At 37.5% G+C, this 22,895-nt stretch overlaps 1 protein-coding gene across 1 annotated transcript in view; it reads left to right on the forward strand.

The window, feature by feature from the left end:
• Positions 1-16,229, forward strand: part of tmem260 (transmembrane protein 260) — a 39,149-nt gene extending 22,920 nt beyond the window's left edge. Inside the window, exons 4-16 of the mRNA XM_077238424.1 lie at positions 625-802; positions 1,983-2,096; positions 2,625-2,804; positions 2,937-2,977; positions 4,780-4,866; positions 6,704-6,812; positions 6,897-7,069; positions 9,872-10,043; positions 10,145-10,284; positions 11,488-11,664; positions 14,275-14,328; positions 14,438-14,522; positions 15,505-16,229. Coding sequence (XP_077094539.1) covers positions 625-802; positions 1,983-2,096; positions 2,625-2,804; positions 2,937-2,977; positions 4,780-4,866; positions 6,704-6,812; positions 6,897-7,069; positions 9,872-10,043; positions 10,145-10,284; positions 11,488-11,664; positions 14,275-14,328; positions 14,438-14,522; positions 15,505-15,759 — 1,765 coding nt within the window. The 3' untranslated portion in view covers positions 15,760-16,229. The remainder of the gene's footprint in view (positions 1-624; positions 803-1,982; positions 2,097-2,624; positions 2,805-2,936; positions 2,978-4,779; positions 4,867-6,703; positions 6,813-6,896; positions 7,070-9,871; positions 10,044-10,144; positions 10,285-11,487; positions 11,665-14,274; positions 14,329-14,437; positions 14,523-15,504) is intronic.
• The last annotated feature ends 6,666 nt before the right edge of the window (positions 16,230-22,895 follow it).

Here is a 22,895-nt window from a genome sequence, read left to right on the forward strand (position 1 = left end):
TACAATTAAGCAGAAGAATAGAATACCGCAATGATTCTGCTGTACTTTCATTTGGACATTAGGTGTACTAAAGATCACTGACTAATTTTGCAAATCTTTCTTATCTTTCTGCTTATAATAGCCCATTGTTTTGATCTATTGTCAGCGCAGACTTATCTGACATAGTTCTTTGCTGTGGCTTGACTTTGATTAATCTTTAAAAATCTTGTAAGGGATACGTTACATCCATCCATTGATCTGCCATTTTTCTGGTGAAATTATTTGTGAAACATAAGTAACTGAACTCAATCGATGCAACATCCCACAGCATAAAACCATCACTATTAAATATGTTAATTTAATTTTTTTTTTTTTTTGGAATGGTTTCACAAAAAATGTCTTTAGCATTCTAATCAAATTGATTTTCATTAAAAGTAATTCAAATTAAAATAATACAGATGATTCAAATTGATTATAGATTTAAGAATTTCAAATCCGTTTCCTTTACTTACCAGTTTATTTTGCAGCATAAAAGTGTGTGCACATGCACTATGGTTTGTTATGTCAGAGAATATTGTAAAACTATTCCTGTTTTTAAACACCCTAACTCGGGTAAGAGTCCTTCACTGTTGTCTCTGTGCTCAGGGTGGCGGGACCTGGTCCAGGGGCTGTCCTGGCTGGTGGAGTGTTTGCAGTGTCCAGGCTCGTATGGCAGTGGTCGGTCATGGCTGAAGTCTTTTCTCTTAACAACTTGTTTGTGGGCGTCCTCTTCTCCCTATCAGCCTGTTTCCACTGTGCAAAGAGTGTTCAGCAGAAGAAGAAGGTACTACAGTCTAGGGATGCTCTGAAATTAAAATTCTGGGCCGAAACCGAAAATTCAGAATGCACTTGGGTGAAAAACCAAACCGGAAATAAATAATAAATGAATAATCATTGAATTAATCAAACTTATTTAATAACCAACACTCAAATAGCTAACGGAGTTGTACAAACATATAAATAGCTGTTTTTATATCAACTTTTTTACATAACAGAATAGTTTCTACTCCAGTTTGTTAACTGGAAATATAAACATTTAAAAGATCAATAAACTGTAATAACTTGTTTCCATGACAGCTTTATTCAAACATACATTAAATAATGAAGACATCACTAACAGGTTAAGTTAAAATACTGTATAATGAATATGTAATACAAAGCATATGTTTAGCAAAATGCTCTTCTATTGAGGCATTTTATCTAGCTAACTAATGAGTTTATGGACATTGAATAGCTTTAATGAGGTAAATATAACGTAAAGTGACATTGTAGAGCCTACAAGCCGTTTAGTTGACCTCTTTCCCCAGTTTAAATACTGAATGAGCGATTATGCGAGAGGGGATTAATTTAGGTAACATACCTTCTGGTGTTCACCCATGTTTATTTTGTGCTGTAACTAGTAGTAAAGAGGAGATGAGATAATCAGTTTATGTGCGCTTGATCCATGCTGCCGCTTGAACTGAGGCACTACAGCTGTATTAGAGAGCACCAAAACGACATTTACTGTTTGAATATTGTAATAAATTTGACAGGATTTTAAAGTTGAGGTTTTTATTGGATGGCAGGTGTGCTACAATTTTTTTTGAAGTTTTGTTCATGCATCATCAACAGAAAAACAGCACAAAATAAAGATTTTAGAAGAAACCATATCATTAAAATCAAGAAATGAATATTGTCGATCCACGGCTAGTGTATACACAGCTAACTGTTGTAGCTCATCCATGGTTTGTGCACGAAATAGATGCTAAACACAGTCAAAACGTGCCATTAGATTAAATGTCTGTTTCGGTCACTGATTTTAGCCCTCCAAAATCAAAATTTTGGCCGGGAATATACGTTAGCCGAAATTACGGTGAATTCCTACTACAGTCCAAACCATTTGATACTCAGTAATGCTGAGCCTGCTTGAGTAATGCTCAAGGTGTAAGTTGCATTCATGTATTTTTGTTTGTTGCTTTTCTCAGTTTGCTCAATGGGGGGCGCTGTTCTGTGGGTTGAGCCTGTGCAATCAGCACACACTGGTCTTGTATGTTGTCATCATAATTCCCTGGGCCCTCCTGCACCTCTACACTCATAATGTAAGTATTGATAATCACTCATCGGTACAGGGTTCAACGCCTAATTTGTCAGCTTTTCACAGTAAGGTAAATAAATGAATAGTGCAATTTAAAAAAACTTTTATATTTGGAGATATCATTCCCTCATGCCACGTCATGTAATAAATATAACAGGTCTAGAGAGATGTACATTAAGGTATGGTTTTATGCTAGAATTTTGAAGCCATAAAAAAGGGAACAAATACAGTATATATACAAATATACTGTGTATTTTAAATCAATTTATATAAAAAAAAAAAAAACGTTTTGGTGTTTAGTTTGGTATTAGTGTCTATTTGAATAGTTAAAAACTATGAGATTAGAATTCATAACTGAAGATCCTAAGGCACTGGTACTTACAGTTGAAAGCAGTGCAAAGCCATAGAGGAAACTGTTCCCAGATGAGGGTGGTATTGTCCAAGTGTTATGTCCATGCTGTTTTGTATGCAAATTGGAACATTTGGCATTTAAAAGAATATATCCATTACAAGTGACTTGTATTTCCCACAGGGTTTGTCCTTTATTGGTCTGGTGTCTTTGGGGATGTGTTTCCTGGCTGGCTTTGTGCCCTACATCTACCTGCCCATTTCCTCCTACCTCAACAGAGCTCGCTGGAGCTGGGGAGACCAGACGTCTCTCCACGGCCTCCTCACACACCTGCTCCGGGCTGAATATGGCACCTTCAGTCTGGTACACACAGATTCATTAGTCTTTTATCATTTAAAAAAGATTAAATACAGTATATGTACTTGGATATGAGGTTTTCATGCTGTGTTTATTTTCTGAATCTAATGCACCACATGTGGATTTCTTTGGCTTCAGGCAAAAACAGATGAAAATTTGAGCCTCCAAAATATGTTACGGTGAGTGTAACAAAATTGATTTGATGAATAATGAATGATTTTATTTTAATTTCCGGAAGGAAATATGAGTATGGGAATTATGTAGTGATCAAAAAACAAAACATATTTTAGTATAAAAATAAATGCAACAACAGCAACACAAAAGTTGTGATTCACTATGCAAATACTACAATGATACAGTTGTTACCATTTAGGAGCCATTTACACACCATTTTCAACCAAAAACGGTCAACTTTTTATGCATTTAGGCCGTTCATTTACATGACAACGGCGTTTTGAGGGCCTGAAAAGGTAACTTTTGAAAACGTGAATTTGTGCAAACGATGACGTCATGCGCATGCGTATTACATGTTCAGTCTATAGGCGCTTAGTGCTTCTTGCAACATAACATCGCTAACTACTGGCCTGGAATGAATAATACAGTGTTTTAATCGTTTTCGCAGATCCGTGTGAACGGGGATCATTTTGACAACGTTGCCATCTGTACGCGAAAAATGCAAAGGAAAAACGTTTTTAGTACATTGTTATCATGTAAATGTTGCAGGTTTGTGACAAAAATCATAACTGTTGATTATATCCCTTGATATTGTGACTGCAATTATTAATTGTAATTTAATACTAAAATATTATTATAATTTTATATTAAAATACTCATTTTGTGCAAGGCAACAGCTCACCATATTCTGTAGCACTTTATTTTACAGTCTTGTTCCCCAAGATTCTATGTATTTATTATAGTAATTACAATAACTGTGTATTAACTACCCCTAAGCCCCTAAGCCTAACTTCAACCCATGTGGTTACCATATTTAACTTTTTTTTTTGAGCAAGTACACAATAAAGTTAATTATGCGCATGTACTGTAAAATAAACTTCAACCCCCTATTCTTTATTTAACTACACAATTTATGGAACTAAACTATCTGTAATTATTTTATACATCAGTAATGTTGGAATGTAATGTTGGAATCAAATTAGTTCATCATGACTGTTGATTAATTGTGCATTTAAAATGAGTTTTTCAAATGTAATATCTTAAATCTTAATTTATACAATTTATAGATATATTTACCTCATCGTTTTTATGATCAACCAAGAAAAAATTTGTTCTGTGTTATATTAAGTGTTAGCTTTAATAAAAACTAATGACTTTGTTAATACCCCTTCCATAGTTAGTTCTTGTAGATCCGCCTTCCCTCTAAAACAGCAAAGCTGACCCTGCCAGGAATAACAAATCTGTTGTGTTGCACTGGCTTTGAAATGATCAGTGATGTTCACAGCGCTTCTGATGACGCTAGTGTAAGACATCATGCGAGGCTCGGGTCGTCTCCTCAGCCCACCCTCATCAAACGTTCGGGTGTCCCCAGAGAGACAGCTTAGCTTATGTCCCGCTAGTACCAATCAGCCGTTTCCCATCACCCCCCGCAGCTGCCACATAGCATGATGGACAGGTGAGAACGAGAGAGGGAAACACAACAAGCATGTCACAGCATAAACCTGCCATAAGGAGCTCAAACACTCTCTCTCCAACACACACACACACGCACGCTTTCACACGACACCTAAATAAGCTGTCAGAGAGAGATGGGTATTAAGGCACAGGCAGGGCACTATCTCTTTCAGCAGGGAAATTGGCCATTGACTGGGTTTGGGATACAGATAGAAGGGAAGGCTGTCACAAAACTGCACTTAATGTTGAAAAACACTTTCAGACACTCTCACTCACAGCACTATGAGTTTGAGTCTCTGTCCATCATAAAGACATAGTGGGTGTATTGATAAGTGTGTCTCTTGTGTCTCAGGGCTCAATGGAATCACTGTGTGAATGATCTGTCTTCCCCAGTACTAGCGCTGACAGTTCTAGGCATTTTGCTGTCTTCCCGAAGCAGGTAAGACATAACTGAATGAGATCTGACCATCAGTTTAATGCTTAATGCCATTGAAGTGAAGAAAAACCACACAATCTGTTTCTGAAGTTTAGTTCATGTGGAGAGACTGCTGTAAACACTATGGCAGTGCGCAGCTTTCAAAACGTCACTTTGGTTTTTTGAGTGGCCCAACATTTTCGCTTCTGGCTCAACCAATAGCAGAACTATAGTTTGAATTTGTCTTTTTTACAACTGCATGTGGTGCTGCTTGTGGCACAGATGTTTAACAAGAAGTTTGTGGTTGGTTAAATTTTTAAATGTTTTTGAAACAAATGTCTTATCCTCATGAAAGTTGCATTTATTTGACCAATAATACAGTACAAATAGTAATGTTGTGAAGTATTACTACAATTTAAAATAATTGTATTATATTTTAATAATTTTTTAAAAAATATTTATTTTTGCCTTTATTTAGATTATAGATAATAGCAGGAATAGAAAGTTCAAAAGAACCGTATTTTTTTGAAGTGCATACCATTATAAATGTCTTCACTGTTCTTTTTGATCAATGTAATGCATCCTTGCTGAATAAAAGTATTAATTCCTTAAAAAAAACAAAAACGTACTGACCCCACAATTTTGAAAGTACAATACTGTATATTGTACAATGGCTAATTCTGATCCAGTAATCGGATTGGAGAAGTGGTGTTGAAGGTTTTAGTGTTTGTAAAGGTAATTATGGCTGTAAAATACAATTATAATTTTGTACAATTATATTGTTACATACAAATAAATTATTATTCTGAAATTAATTTAGTTTGACTATTTTGACTACTTTCATTAAAGGGATAGTAATTTATTACTCACCTCATGTTGTTCCAAACCCTTACGACTTTCGTTCATCTGTCAGAACAGAAATGAAGATCTTTTTGAGGAAATCTGAGAAATTTCTATCCTTCCATTGGCAGCTACATAAAAAGATTGTAAAACTAATCCATATGTACTTAGCAGTTTAGTCCAAATTTTCTGAAGAGACTCGATAACTTTATATGATGAACAGATTGAATTTAGGCTTTTATTCACATATTATTCATCAACTCATACACCAGATATGGTAGTGACAAAGTGGTAGTATCGTAGCTGTCAATAGAGGGACAGAAATCTCTCAGATTTCATTTAAAACCTCTTCATTTATGTTTTGAAAATGAGCAAAAGTCTTGTGGTTTTGAAACGACATGCGGGTCAGTAATTAATGACAATTTTTTTTAATTTTTGGGTGAATTATCCCTTTAAAAATGTCGGCATGGCTAAAAGCAACAAATTAGCTAACCATAAATGTTCATTACTAGGTATTATCTTCTTCTTTATAGAACTGAATGAAAGCAATACCAATATCACATTCATTCTGATATTCAGGAAAAAAGCAATTATGTTCATCTGATATTACTTAAAGGGTAACTTAAAATCATCATTTACCCTCATATTGATCCAAACCGGTGTGAATTTATTTCTTCTGTTGAACACAAAAGCAGATATTTTGAAGAATGTCAGTAACCAAACATTTGATGGACCCCATTGACTTCCAATGTCATTTTTTTCCTACTATGGAAGTCAATGGGGTCCATCAACTGTTTGGTTACCCATATTCTTTAAAATATCTTCTTTTGTGTTCAGCAGAAGAAACAACTTCAGGACGAGTAAATAATGACATCATTTTTGGGTGAATTATACCTTTAAAACTCACAGGCAACTGACTAATATACATACCAATAGTTTTGCTGTCATATTGTATATCAAATGTAGTTTCATACAAGTCAATATCATCTTACATTTTTTTTTTTACTGTATGTGGCCCCAGACTGCGCTGTGTATTTGTCTGGTTGATTGTCATCATGGTGAGCATCTACTCTGTGTTCTTCGCCTGGAGAGCAAACCTGAACATTGAGAAGCCTCTTCTACTGGGAGTGGTGCGTTAAAGTTTAAGACACAATTATGTCTTCTATAATGTAAGATATTTCACTTTAATGTATATACTGCATGTGTATATGAAGGTGGAGCGCTTCTGGCTGCAGGCTGATGCTGGGGTGTGTGTTCTGGCTGGTCTGGGTCTGAGCTGGACTGTGTGTTGGCTGAACGGGCGTCTGAGTCGGGGGACGGTGTGGAACACAGGAGCCTGGATACTCACTGCAGGCCTCATCTCACACATGATCAGCTTAAACCACAGGTGAACCGTTCACACACAGTCTCTTACACCGGGTGCCAGTGCACGCTATAAATCTATTCAGAAGTCTTTTATTTACTTTTCAAAATTTAAGGCCGCAAATGTCTTCAAATACCTCAAATACTTTTGAAATGGAGATCTTTTTTATTTATTGGAAAGACAAGAGACATTTCTATTAAGGCAAATTCACACTTGCTGGCTAGAGAATATTGATTTGTTGAACAGCACAACAGTAAGAGATTTCATGTGTGAAATTGTTAAGACGAGATGGTTTCTGATAGTTCGCTTTTGTCCTCATTTAAATGTGTTATGAGAAAGTCCCCATGTGGCCTTTTACATGTTTTGTGTATGTCTAGGTAAATATGGCTAGGCATCTATAATCTTATGATAGATTTCTATTTGAAATAAAAACTGTTCTTTTGAACTTTCAATCCATCAACAAATCCCGAACAAAATGTATCAGGGTTTCCACAATAATATTAAGCAGCACAACTGTTTTGAACATTGATAATAATAATATATTTCTTGCGCATATTAGAATGAAATATGCGAATAAAAATCAGCATATTAGAATGATTTCTGAAGGATCATGTGACTGAAGACTGGAGTAATGATGCTGAACATTCTGCTTTGATCACAGAAATAAATTACATTTTAAAATATATTAAAATACAAAAGTTTTTTAAAATTGTGATAATATTTTAAAATATTACACTTTTTACTGTATTTATGGTCAAATAAATGCTGCCTTTGCGAGCTTGAGAGACAGTTATGATATTGAATATCATCAAAAGGCTAAAATATCAGGTCAAATATTTTGTATCATTTCTCATATTGTCTCTTTTTAAAAAGATTTTGTGATAATGACCACCTGCCATTAGCCTTTACTTATAATATTTACGTCCATTGAATTCAACCATGATTCTCCCCATAATCAGTGCAGAAAATAAAAAAAGCATAAATATCAATTTTTGTAATCGTAGATCTAGAAAATCCAAACAAATGTAGATATCATGTATAATTTGCTGTCTAAATACTATTTTGCAGTGGGCCTATCAATGTGCAGTACTGCATTATTTTGCAACATCACAGACTCATCGAACTTTTGAACGTTTGAGTTTTTTGTATATTTGTGGTCGATCATCCAGACCATGGCAATCACTCTCTGAATTCCTCATTTCCTCCATGCTTCAACACACATCAAAGCAAAAGCTCTCTTGCACTCTTCTGCAGCTTTGACTCTATGCTTGATTAGCCGTCCTGGCCACGCTAGTCATGCAGATTAAAGCAGCTGAGTTCTGTGCTTGATTAAACATCCTAGCCACGGCAGTCATGTAGATTAGAGCGGTGAGGTTTGGTACATCGCTGACACAAACTGGCGCTTTGATCAATGGTGAGACTGACGCTCTTGTCAGCGCTCATCACACCTGTCCAAGACTGATTACAGCCGAGAGATGTTCCACCTCATCACTGCTCACAGAGAAACACAGGAGCTGACTTCAGAACAGCTGGAAGAAAGAGAATGTCATGGATACTTACACTTTTGTGAAGTATTTGTGAAGTATTTGTGAATAAATGTTCATGTAAGCTCACAAACATTTGTATCACTTTCAGCCCGCAAATTTCCTAAAGGTTCTACTACAAACTTTTTTTTACTAAAGACTTTAACAAACAGGCATTATTAGCCAAAATTGTCTTTCGGAGGTTCAATAATTGCTAAAATCTGCTGGTGACTCTCGTGCACTTTGACACAACTCCACAATCACACATAAAAGAGCAACAATTACTTATGTGTAAACCTTTTTGTTTACCATATACAAACATTTTCTATGAAGAACAAACAAATACCATATACATACATTTTCTATGAAGAATAAACAAATAAGAAGTCCAGGTATGTTTTCCTCCTAAATTAGTTCTTAAAAGAACAGTATTTAATTATATTTATTCATATGCAACAATGTATAAATAAATAAATAAACAAAAGGGGGTTGCTAGATGGTATTTAAAGGTAAAAATGTTCACCTGAGATATTAATAAAATATATTTCATAAAAATATTTTTACAATTTTAACAAAAAGTCAATTGTTAAATTTATAAAGCAATATGTAATTTTGTTGTCTTTGCAATATTTCACTAAAATGTGTTATGTAAAGCAATTCATATTTATATAATATGAATACATATATTTTTTTCTCACACAGTATAAATATGTTTTTATACATGAAAATATTTAGCTTTATATTGTAGGAAGAGCCTCTCTTAAGAGGATCATATTTGGGGCAATATAATTTATATTCTAGTATAGTTTTTATTCATATTTGAATTTATAAAAATATTATTTTATATGTATATTCCTTTCTTTTCTTTTGTTTAATTTGTAGTAATTTGTAATTTTATTGTGTTTTTGTCATTTTTATTTTTAAAATATCACTACTTGTTTATAATAATTTATTTTAATTTATTTCCATTTATTTTAGTTTTACATTTTTGCAATGTTTTTCTTGCAAATATTTGTTTAATTAAATCTTTTCAAATAACAAAAATGTTTTTAATTATAATTTTACTTTTTAAAATTTTATTTGTTATTAATTTTATTTTTTAAATAATCATTTTATTTTTTAGGTAATGATAATTGATTCAGGGTCCTTGGCATCAAAGAGTTAAAAAAAACTCTGCTGTATATAGATAATTATACATTATACAAAATGCTGTTGTCACGCAATTGAACCCCTGACTGCCACTCAAGCAACATTTTATACTAGGTATTTTCAAAGTGTTTTTTTTCTGTCTGTGTGTGGACAGAGAGTGTGATCAGAGCGGTAATGACGTCGTGGACAGGTTTGCTCGTGAGGTTGTGATGTCATTTCCGGAGGGCTCGTTGGTTCTGACTCGTGGTGATCTCCCTGGAAACACGCTTCGCTACCTCCACTACTGCCAGGGTCTCCGGCCCGACCTCAGCCTTGTTGACCAGGAGGTCCATAATCCAGCATGTCTCATTTATTACAGCCATATATATACTGCTCGATCACTGTTTTTCAATTGTAATCTTGTAAAAACTGTCATTATATTATACAGATGATGACGTATAGCTGGTATGTGGCAAAACTCCAGAAGCACTTGCCTGGAGTCACGTTTCCTGGCCGATGGTGGGATCCGGTCAACACCACAGAAAAGAAAACTTTCAGCATTGAGCAGTTTCTCAAGCACAATATGCAGTAAGATTAACACACATTGGTCTATATTCACATTCAAAGGCCCTCAATGTATATCCTCTGTTTTTCTCATTTAAATTGTAATTTTTGTATATTTTTACTATTTGCTGAATGCACTAGAGCATTTTGGTTTAGCAAATCAATTACACATCTTCTATTAGCCCTTCTACAACACTGGAAGAGCAAAGCAAATGCACAATCTGTTCTGCCTCCCTCCACCAGACGGCAGTATTTCCTTGGTAAAGCTCCCGGCCTCTGAGAGGGGGGCAACAAACACTAACATCATTTCCCTGGGAAGCAAAACAGAGGATAAGGAATAAATACTCTTTGTTAAGAGAGACAGTTTTATGTTCCTGCCAGGTGTATCCCATGATTCAAGATCTGTAATGGCTCTAACAAAACAGACATGCTTAGAAGCTTTTACTCAGTTTCCCAGTCTACTTTCTAAATACTTCAGTTTGCATATGAAATAGTACCTGTTTCTATAGTATCTTTTTCATCTATTTTAATGTTGTTGTTTTTTTTCCACCTTGGCTGGATTATGCAGAGAATGAAAGTATAGATTTATACTTTTTATTTTACCAATTTATTTAAGTTTTCTTTGAGTGCAATTAAACATGTTGCTCAGTAACAAACAGCAGCCAAACACTCGGTTACACTTTATTTTACGGTGTCCGTGTTAAAGTGTAATTATACATTTAAGTACTGAGTAATATTAATTAACTATGTCTACTTACTATAGGGTTAGGATTAGGTTTTGCTTTAGGGTTAGTTGCATGTAATTATGCATAAATTATCGTTATTTCTATAATAACTACATATAATGTGTAACAAGGACACTATAAAATACAGTATTACCAAACACTCTATAGCAGCAATTTTTAATAATATGTTAAATGTTAACATTATAACAACAAGCAGCAATGTTACTGTTCATTATATACCACATAAAGAGATCTTTGGTTTATGTACCTTTAATAATGAATATATATCGCAACCTATTTTGCAATTTGAATGTACATTAACTGTAGATCAGAAGGTCATTATTTGAATGTACATAGATCAGTAAAGCATTATATAATGTAATAACATGTGTTGTTATAACCATTATTACGAAGTTTCACCCACTCATTAAAAACTCTACACTCAGAGCGATCCCATGTTGTTTTGACTGATGGTCAGTTTTTGCTCTGGTTTTGTCTACAGAAGGCCTGTGTTTGTATGTATCGGTCTAACTGAGGGTGACCCCAGCTGGGAGAGGAGTTTCTCTCGTTGGCCCTGGGGCGTCTGTGAGCAGTTGGTACCTGTCAAGACCCCTTTTGACCCTGAAAAATGGGCCCAAAAAACACTTGACCTTTACAACTGGAGCCAGCCACATGACAGGTAGCACGTCATTTTTGTTTGTGGTTAACTAGGGAATGACTTTATGACCTTGTAGGTCATAATAATATGTTCTGTTAATATGTAGATTGAAATGTTTCCAGCTGAAATGAACTCTAGATGCAGTAAAATGACAAGAAGTTTGATTCAGTTTCAAACTAATTATGATTAAAGGAGCAGAATATTGATAAATTAAGAGTTAAATTTGTACAGTTCCTTGCACAATACTATGTCATGACATCAAAACACTTTTACCGCATGATTTGTAAACTAATACATTTTGACATTTGCATCACATAACCAGCTCCATATGGCTTTTCTGATGAGTAAACTTGCTCAATAGCTCACATGATACAGCATTAACCGTTTAACACCACTCACCGGGCATTTCATTTCCGAACTGCCATGATACGTACTGTAAAACAAACAACGTAATATAACAGTCAGAGAAAATTGAACAAGCTGTTTAGTGCCAGTCACTGGACATTTCACATTGAAAGTGTCGTAAAACATGCTACAAGCGTCGCAATGTCATCTAGCCAAAATGTACCCACAGACATTTTTTTTCTCATAACACTAGGGTGTTTAAAAAAAACGTCATCTGCAACGGAGAAAAAAATGATATGGCTTATTGCACCTCTTGCGAACGAGTCACCGTAAAAGTGCAGCGAAATTTACTTTGAGCGTCTTATTCTAGGTTTAGCAGAAATGTAGGCAGTCACGTGTTTCCAGCCTGGCTTGATAATATATACCATGATACTAAATAATTACTTTTCTCACGTACCATAGAATTCACATGATACATAAGGTTGGTACTTCCATGGTGCATGTCCAAAAAACATGGCTATTAGTACTTTTTGATACTTATAAAGTCCATGTTCCAGTTGTTTTTACCCATATAATATGAGATAAAAACGTTGGAGAGAATAACTACTATGCAGGTTGATCAAAATTCAGCTCCAAAACTTTGAATCAATTTTTCTTAACTCCAATGTCAGCTCAGCTTGTTGCCTTTTTAGGGCAGTATACTGTAGAGAACTGGTATAGCCTGTGGCTAGAATTGCTTAGGTTATGGGTTCGATTCCAAGGGTACACACATGCCGATAAAATGAAGCATGTGCCCAATGATTAAATGCATATGTAAATAAATGTTTGAAATGATACTAGTCAATTTACCGTCAGATTCATCACTAGTCTGAGCATCAATACCAGGTGTGCCCCAGCATTATTCTTACCCCTCATGCATCTCCATTGAAGTATTTTCAGTCCTCACCAATATTAAAGTGTACTTAAACACTGCTCTGACTCCATGCTGTGCAGACAGCCTTCGTTTCCAGCTTCAAAGTCGTTATTAGTCCGCTGACCCCACCCTAATGACTTTCTAAACTGCGGCGTGTCAATATCTGTGTATAAAGTGAAATTAGTTCTAGTCTCCAGCACTGAGGCTCTCTGCAGCCGGCTGGTATTCAGCAAGTTAATCGGGGTTGAATGGTGTGACATTACTCTCCTCTCACCCACTACAAGCGTGTCCATCCCTGCCTGCCAGCCAAATATTAGCGGGGAAGTCACACGCTAAAATATTCCTTTGAAGGAGAGGCCGCACGTTTATGAGCGATGTAGTGGAAAGGAAGAAATGCAGAAATATATGGGTCGTTCGCCAGAGAGGCAGAGAGAGAGAGAGCTTCCAAAGACAGCCGAGGTTGAAGATCAGCTGTTGTATGGTTTGAAGATATGCAGAATATGATTCGCTGGATTATTGGCTGGTTTTAAACTTGTATTTCAAGTCTGTACTCGACAAGACTGCTTTGATGCCATCATAGAAAGTAATAATGCTTACAAAATTATTTCTTTCTTTACACTTCTTCAACTTGTTATTTTATGAAAGTATCACATAGAGGAAGCTTTGACTAATATCCAGAAGATTAACTAAGGGTGTGTTCACACTTGTAGTTCTGTTTGCTTGGTTCAGACCAAAAAAACAACAACAATATTTAGTTCTGGCCCGCTTAAAGGGATAGTTCACCCAAAAATGAAAATTCTGTCAGTATTTACTCACCCTCATGTTGTTCCAACCCCGTAAGACCTTCGTTCATCTTCGGAACACGAATTAAGATATTTTTGATGAAATCTGAGAGCTGGATCACTCCTCCATAGGCTTCTAAGGGATTGAAACTTGCCAGCCCCGAAAAGTTATTAAAGACATCGTTAAAATAGTCCAAGTGACTACAGTGGCTCAAACTTAAGTTTATCAAACGACGAGAATACTTTTTGTGTGCAAAAATAACGGCTTTATTTCAACTATTAATTTCCTTCTCTGTGGGCCTCGAGTCAGTTCACTAGTGTAATATCGCAGTGCTTCTGTGTTGCACGTCACAAGCATCAGAGTTGGTTTGGAAGCAGACCGAGTCCCATCTTTTCAGCGATCTCGACTCGGTCCTCTTGTTTGGTGCACCAGGGTTCGGATGGCAGCGTTCACACTTATTCAAATGAACCGCACTAACAGAGCAATCACACCAGAGTTAGTTTTAATCGAACCAAACATGCCAAGTGTGAACACCCTAAATAGCTAATTAAATGACAGAACATCGATTTTGTTTTATTCCCCCCTTTCAGCTTCCACCCTGGCTCCTGGGAGAGAGTTGCCAATGAGGAGATGTGGCAGGCCAGGTAATACTGCCCTCATCACTGTCAGCTTCATTGTTCGGTCTTGTGTTTTAGTGACACAAGACCTTCATATATAGCTACCTGTTTTTACTTGGGTGCTTTTACTTTTTAGGATGAAGACAGCCTTCTTCCTATTTGACCTGGCTGAGAACATGGAAAGAGAACAGCAGGCCCGTCTCTATGAGATATCTTACTATGTGAGTAGGAAATTACATACATTTTTGGAATTACAGTGCTCGCAAAACAGCACTATATTAATGTTTCAGTATATTCAACTTTTTCTTCTTAAAGTCGGCATGAAATGAAATCCTTATTACCCTTATCCTTTTCTAAATGCATGTTAAAGACGCGTTTCCATTACAGATTTGCGATTTTTTTTTTATAAATGTCGGAAAAAAAATTATTGCAAAATGACGGCGTTTCCATTAACCGATGTTATGCGACTAAACGTTGTTTTTTTCCTCTACGATCTAAGATTTTATTCCGATAAGTCATTCCAAAAATCACGCCGACGGGTGTTGGTAGGTTTACGTATATCCTAGTCACTGCACTGGCCATTATTATTAATCGAAGGAGACATATGTGTGTTATCCAAGCATTAATGGTAAGGAAAGACTCTTATACTTGGATTGGCTGGTGTTTCAGGCTGTTTCTCCCTCATATCTGCTTCGAGGTCTTGATTGTGGCATTTCTTTGAGGTTTAGAATTCTTTTGTCTTTTATGAATTTAATAAAGAACTCTGTCTCGTATTCTGTCCAAACATACCGCGTCATCTACGTCAGGTGACCTGTAAATGCGCAAAAACTGTTTCCATTGCAGTTTCTTGAAATTTTTCTTTTTCGAATTGCCTGAAAAACCACCTCATGCGAGCGTAAAAACTTTTTTGCGCAATTTGAAGGGTAATGGAAACGTTGCTATTGTGAACAATTTTTTTTCACCATGATGTGTCACGAGATTATTTGTAGACTAAATGCAGTTTTTTAAATCATGGCAGTTGGTGACTAAATGTTTTCTATAGTTAATGTTAACTGTTGACTCAATGTTGTGTTTTAAAAATATTTGAAGTCTTATGCAAATAACCTTTTAAATCTTATAAAAAGATATATTTGTATAAAAGATACTGTTGTCTATAATTTAAGTTAAATTAATTGCAATCTTTGTGGTATTTTTTATTAACAGCTGTATTGTCAAATAGTGGATGCCCAGGTAGACTACCCAGCGAATTGGGATAAGAACCTGGCTCTTGCCGCAGAACGTCTTCTCCAATCAGGGGGCAGAGGTTATGGTCTGGATTCCCTCCTAAGTCGCAGCATCCGCCACTTCAGCCGTTACCTTCAGAGAGAACCCACCGATCCCCAGAGCAAAGCCATCCGCTCCATCATCACACACCTCAGGAAAGAGCGGGACAAACTCAGAGACAGACGGAAGGGTTGACACAGGAAGGAACAGAAATTGTCTGAAACAACTTGAGAGTGTTTACAAACACTGAGATTCATCTCACAGTAAAATTTAGCAAATATGTCAGAATTTTATACTGAGAGCTTTTATATTGTAGGGTATGAGCTACTTATCCATAACCGCATCATTGTAACATTCATTTAGTTTAATTTCATTAACAATATGATTTATCGGTCAGTTTTACAAAAGTCAGGGATTAAAATCAGGGTTTCCTCAACATGCTAAAGTCAAACACCCAAGACCAATTGTTTTTCATAGAATATGGCTGCTGTTATTTCATTGTTATTGTTAACCTTAGCCAATTTCTGTCCTAGATGAGGAGAATTTCCACAGTGAATGTAAGGGACTCAAACGTCTGAACTGAATCTGAAGTGGAACTCTAATAGAATTTGCTAAATTTGTGTGTGTGTGTGTGTCTCTTTTGTAATAAAATTTCACACTTTCAATATGTTAATATCCATTGAGTTGATGATCAAAGGTGTGCTGAACCTATCATCCCACCTCTATCAATCTCTCCCTCTCTTCTCTTTTTGAATAATTATTTATTTGCCCCCTGCTGTCAGGCATGTCTCTCTCTCACTTTAGGATCACAAAGGTCTGAGATTGAGATTGAGGGGAGGGGAGGGGAGGGGGGGGGGGGGTAATTTTGGGCACAACCATAAGAGATTAAGAATGACCCATTAATCTGGGACAGATTTTAAAATGCAGCATCCTTTCCCCTGTCTCTTTTTTTCTGCTCTGTCTACCCCATCATTTTCCAAAACAGTTCTAATTCTCTTTAATGCAGAGGTCTTCAACAGTCCCCAAGGGAGTCCGCCAACTATTATCTGATTCTAAACGATTATTAAACTCTTCATTCTGAATGCGTTTTTGTTTACTTTGTAAGATAAACAAATTTGATTCTGTGTTGCACTTTATGACCAGTGTAAAAGACGAAACCCTTACAGAAACAATGATATACGTTATTAAGGGGAGGGCAGCGACAATCAGCTGGTTTTGTATTCTTGAAGAATGGTTTCATCCTGAGTTCAGGATGTCAGCTACACCTTATCACAATATATATATATCATGTACATTCATCTCTTCTTCCACTGAGCTGCTTTCTCTCAGTCCCTCCCCGTCCCTGTTTTTTTGCCTCTCTCTCATCTGAGGGATTGTGTGAACCCATGGAATCGCCGTGACCGTGGATGCAGGCAGGGAGCCACAGCAACACTGGAATGTGGGGTGCCTGAGCAGATAAGAGCTGAGAACCCAGCCAGGGAGAGGGAGCAAAGACAAGCAAGCGAGAAGTAATAAGTACATAGGATGGTGTATATGGCACGATAGGACAAAGTTAGAGAGGAAGAGCTAGAAAGAGGCGAATGGACACTGACAAGACAGAAATGAAATTGTAGCACAGGGACTTGGATACAAAAGAGGGAAGGTAAGAGAGGCCCACGAATGGTAAACTCTGAGAAGAAGCCAAAGAGAGCATTGCAGTTACACACACACACACACATAACATGGGAAGCCAGCCTTATTCCTCTTTGCATTTCATTTACATCCCTGGCTGTATCGACCAATCGGATTGGGAGCAAAGCCCGAGGCTTAGGAGGGGAATAAAAAGACAAAAATGCCTTCGCTGCTCTCATCCCTCTCTGATAATACCCCGTCTGTTTCTCCTTTCTCCTCCGCACCCAGAGAGAAGTAAACACTGTCCGAAATGCCATAGCAGAAGCGACACCTCCGCTCCCTGTGCTTTGCCGATAGACCTCGCCAGCAGCGGGCCTGAAAAGGGGGCTTTAGCTGCGGGGCCAATCTCCTCTACTTCCTCCTGCTGAGGGAGTGAAAGGAAGGGATGGAGAACAGTGGAGGAGGATAGAGACACAATATGTGGAATTGGCTATAATGCATGCGTCACATTTCAGACTGGAGGAAATGAAACTTGTCCAGTGTGGCAGACTGCTCTCTGTTTAAACATGCTTTTCTTGTGTCTGTAACCGAAGGCCACTGTCTTCCTGCCCAGTCAGTCAATGACTGTGTATGAATTTGTGTATGAAGGTACCTGGGGTAGCAGGATTGTCCAGTCCAGTCCTGCTCCAGTAGAGCCACCTTCCTACAGGGTTTAGCTCCAACCTGCTCTAAAACATCTGCCTGGGAGTTTATAAAAATCCTGAAGACATTGATTTGTCAGTTTAGATGTGGGGTTGGAGGAAGGTGGCCGTTTAGGTGCAGGACTGGACATCCTTCTCCTAAGGTAACTCAACCAAAGATCTCAGAAACTGTACTGAATCTCTTTCTGTCAGAAGAAAACCCACTGTTAGAGATGCTCCCTGGCCCTTATCTTCTCACTGCCCTCAAATATAACCCTTCTGTTTTTGATCCTACAAACAATCCCCAAAGACCTGTCATCTGCCTCAATATCATCCCTCTTCCTAAAGTCTGCCTTCTCCATATCCTCATATCTTTCTTCATTAAACCTCTGAACAATGGAACGAGATATGAGAGGGATTTGGCAGAGGCAGAGATTGTCTCCATTTCTCTGGATTGATTCTTGAACCTGTGTTTAATCCCTGGCCTTGGACCCACATTGCTGTGGTTGACTGTCTGGGTTGGGCTGTTGGAAGCTGGTTGAGGGGGAAGATATGAAAACTATGGGCTGCTGTACTGGGGGTGACACTGAGCAGCTCATGTCTGTGTTGTTCCCGGTGTCTTTGGAAAGCCCTGATAGAAATGAGGCCATGGAGGAGCCATTGAATGAATAGATGAATTGTATCGACCGGCTAGAGTGCTTCTAGACAGTAGGTTGGTCCGTTTGATGATTTCAGTGTAGGCAATGTGTGAGTGTGTTTGAAAGCCTGTGGATACCTGAACACTTTATCTTATTCTGAACATGTAGACTTAACTCATGTAGACTCATTTATCAATTCACTCTCCACCGTAAGTTGCTCCCACCAGCTGTGTAGTTTAGGAAAGGCCCATAACTTCGATTTTTAGGTTCCAGGACAGAAGTTGTTTAATGGTTCTATAGGTAGTTCTTTCTCCCTGGGAACAAATAATCGACCAGAGTTCTTCAACACCTGAAGGGCCATTGTTCAGCAGAGTTTACTTCCAACCCTGATCAATCTTACCTGCTTGTAATTTTCTAGTAATCCAAAAAGATTGATCAGGTGTGTTTGATTGGAGTATGAGCTAAAGTCTACAGGACAGTAGCCCTCAAGAAACACAGTCGAACAGCTCTGTATAAAATAATACAAAAGAAAACCTTATTTGAACATCTTAGTAACAGGACGAGCTGCAAAATGATTTCTTTCTTCTTCTTTTTTTTCCTGTACAGATTATTTTCTAAATGGGAAATATTAGATTCGAGTGTGAACAGGTCACGTTCCCAAACTGAAGGCACACGTGATGTGCTGAAAAGGTGATGTGCCGCTGAAGCCAGTGAATTTGTTGTGCAGGCAATAAGGAAGGAGGGAGGAAGCAGACAATTTTTTTCTTGTGCAGTTTTTCCAGGTTTTGCTTGTATAGAGAGCTGTGTAACTTATGAGTGATATATACTTATGAGTATAACAGCTCACCGTCCCTCCACTGACTAACTTCACTGCCGTCTTCCATATTCACTGAGTGACCGAACTACCAGTATGTAAAATCTTTGGAGTGACTCCCATCAGCGCAGACTTATGATGAATGATGAATTGTGATATGATAGTTCAGACTGAGGTCTCATTGCAAAACTTCAGACCTGTATCTGATATTGACACGTATGTAAGTGGCCCAAATCAGAATCGAAAAGATCAGATTCCATGTGGTTTGTGCTGTTCTCATTGTTATGTAAAAAACATAAAATTCGGATTTGGGTTACTTTAGCGGGCAGTCTGGACCGTAGCTGTAACTTATATCACTCATGCATACTATTTAAGACCAGCTTATATAATATCTGTCTGCATTCAATCATTTGTACAACTGAGCAACAGGCCACACTGTGATAAGACCACTGTGATCCTTTTGGAATATCAAAAGATACTAAAGATACTATGACCAACAGCCGTTTCATAAAAGATCCTTAGCTTTGCAGCTTAACATAGGAATAGCCTCATTTTCTGATACTTGTATAGATCTATTTAAATAATTGTGAGGTAAACTCACAAATTAAACACCTTTATGAATGCCTGCAGGCTCTGAAAAAAAGATGTCTCATTGTACAAAAAAACCCTCAGAAAGGGTAAGATGATATCTTACCTTTCATGTGATGAGTTGCTCTAAGTGAGTGGATGTGTGTTTGCGTGTGTGTGCCCAGAGCAGTGTTTCCAATTAAACGGACCTGTCTTCCTTCTCCCTCCGGTTCTAATTTTGTGCCACATTAAAGGAGTGCGACGCCATTGAGGACGCAGAGCCACATTTTCATAATTTGCTGCCTGAATGTGCTTGCATCTGTGGCTGTGAATGCATGCCTGAGGAAGAGGAACAGCCACCATCCACTGAGAAAGAGAAACAATATTCATAGCTGCAATATCAAGTATGTTTTCTCTAATTTACTGGTCGATGATGCGACGAGACTGAATGCCTCATTCTATTTCTGACATACTCCACATGCTTTCTCTACTTCCCAATAACCGCACAAATGGTTTTGGAACTTTCTCTTTAATGTATTCAGGGTAGATAATCTCAGGCTGTTGCAGTTCAATATGACAACGATCATGCCTGGTGGAGATATGCTGGTCTAAAGGTAGTACATACAACATGAAGGCTGTAAGTCTTAAGACATACAATAACTTTTTGTAATGGACGGACTGCAATTTCTCTGAATAACAAGTGGTAGTTTGAATATGAGATGTAAAATAACATTTAAAAATTGAGTGATTCGTTTCGGTAGAATTTTTATTTTTGGGTGAACTATTCTTTTAAATTATCCGAATATTAAATCGTGTTTGGATCCAAACAGCATGTTTTAATACAATACCAAGTCCAGCTTGTTCATTACAGTCATGTTGATGGTCAATCAATGGATTAACTTAGAAGGTTACTGCATACTGTAGTTTCATTGGTTTACAATTCATATTGCAAAAAACATTTAATCAGGGATTGCTTGGTTGACACTTTTTCATCATTTCTTGTGGAAAATATTTGTGAAGGGCTTAAACGGATGAATCACGTTCTGAAAAGTTTACATTTCCACCCTGACAGACAGGAGCTAATCGCAGCATTGGGGGAACATTGAGAAAATGTTTCATAATGGGCAGACACCGGCTAATCTAAAAAGCTCCCCATTTACAAATGGAAATCCCAGGATCCAATTGGGCTAATGAAGAGAGTTCAGCGGGATAATACGATGTGCTGTAATGCTGTGTAAGAGGCCTGTAATGTTGTGTTGGTGGTGAAGCCTCTGTGCAATGAGTTGTGTGACTGACTGGAGAGACTTCCAGAGCCCGAAGGCCTGGCTGCGACTCTCAGCGCCTGCCTCAAGAGACCTCTTCCTAGTAAGATCTGTCTTTCTCACCCTTTTGGAGGAGGAGAGAATTCGGCATGCTGAAGTGGTGCAGAATGGACTCTCCTCTGATCTCCTGCCCCATCCGTTCCTACTGTTCTCCATCTGTTTTTCAGTTTCAGACGTGGGTTCGAACAAATGCATCCCAACCCTATGAAACACACCTGAACCAGCTAATAAAGGTCTTCAGGATTACTAGAATGCTTACTAGGATTACTTTGGCATCCTGGCCAAATTTACCCCTTGGCCTCTGTCCATCATGGCCTCCTAATCATCCCCATATACTGATTGGCTTTATCACTGTCTCCTCTCCACCAGTAAGCTGGTGTGTGGTGGGCGTTCTGGCGCAATATGGCTGCTGTCGCATCATCCAGGTGGATGCTGCACATTGGTGGTGGTTGAGGAGATTCCCCCTTCCATGCAAAGCGCTTTGAGTACCCAAAAGCGCTATATAAATGTTCCAAATTATTATTATTATTATTATTAGAAACTTCCAGGCAGGTATTTTGGAACTGGTTGGACCACGGCCCTCCAGGAGTGGAGTTTGACTCGTGCATTGCATAGTAAAAGCATAGTACTTTTAATCTCTCTGAGTTTTTAATTACTGATCATACTGTAAACTTAAAAAAGTAAGTGTTCGTGCTGCCTTAAAATTTTAAGTTTAGTCAACTTGAAATGTGTTGTACCCCTGACAACTTGGATATTTGAGTTGACTAAACTTTAAATTTTAAGGCAGCACAAACACTTACGGTTTTAGGTTGAAACAACTTTTTTTTTTTACAGTGATTGTTTCTATATACTTAAAGGATACTTCAAATATTTAAAAAAGAAAATAGCAGTTTTAAAAGAGAGTTAAGGTGCAGTCACATTAGCGAAATTTTAACAAATTTTGCATGCAAAAACAGGTCCAGTGTCGATTGTATTAGAATAGTAGGGAATAGTAGAGAGGAATGAACACAGAAGTCACTTTCAAAACAAGCAGTTTTAACAGCAAATTCGCATGACCAACTTGAACATGAAGTGAAATCTGTGTGGGGAACTTTTTTGCCCTCACGCGAAACTCCCAATCGCACATATTCCTATTGGCATGACTGGAATTTGCCAGTATTTAGAGCAACAAAATTTAGAGCAACGGTAAATGTCTCTGCACCTTTACACATCTGTCTATCGCAAAACAAGATGGTTGTAAATATTAGTTACTTGGTTCATCACCAGTTTCATCAGCTGTTTTTAATTTATGCTGTCATTAGGTTAAAAAAAACTAAGAGCACTTTACACTTAGCATTCAGTATTATGGTACTGAATGATTATTATATCAAGTTATATTGGTACTTCAAAAAATGGTATTACCATTTTACACGTCCAAAATAAACAAGTCAAAACCATAGTATTATTACAATGGTACCTTGCACAAACAGTGCCCTCTCTTCTAATACCTGTTTCCTTTCTACCCCTTGTTGTCACTCGTTTTCACCAGCGACGGCCCCTCCCCCTCTCTCATGCAGTCGCTCTCGCAGATGTGCACAAACAAGAAGAGATTAAAGCAAAACGAATCTAAACAGACAAACGGAATTAGACTGACGGGTGTTGGTGGCCTGGGTTGGAGTGATAAACAGTGATGCTGAGTGTGTGTGTCTGTGTGCATGTG

This window comes from Siphateles boraxobius, unplaced genomic scaffold, assembly GCF_051911475.1.
Source record: "Siphateles boraxobius isolate OS27281-9 unplaced genomic scaffold, OSU_SipBor_1 22, whole genome shotgun sequence".
Lineage (NCBI taxonomy): Eukaryota > Metazoa > Chordata > Actinopteri > Cypriniformes > Leuciscidae > Siphateles > Siphateles boraxobius.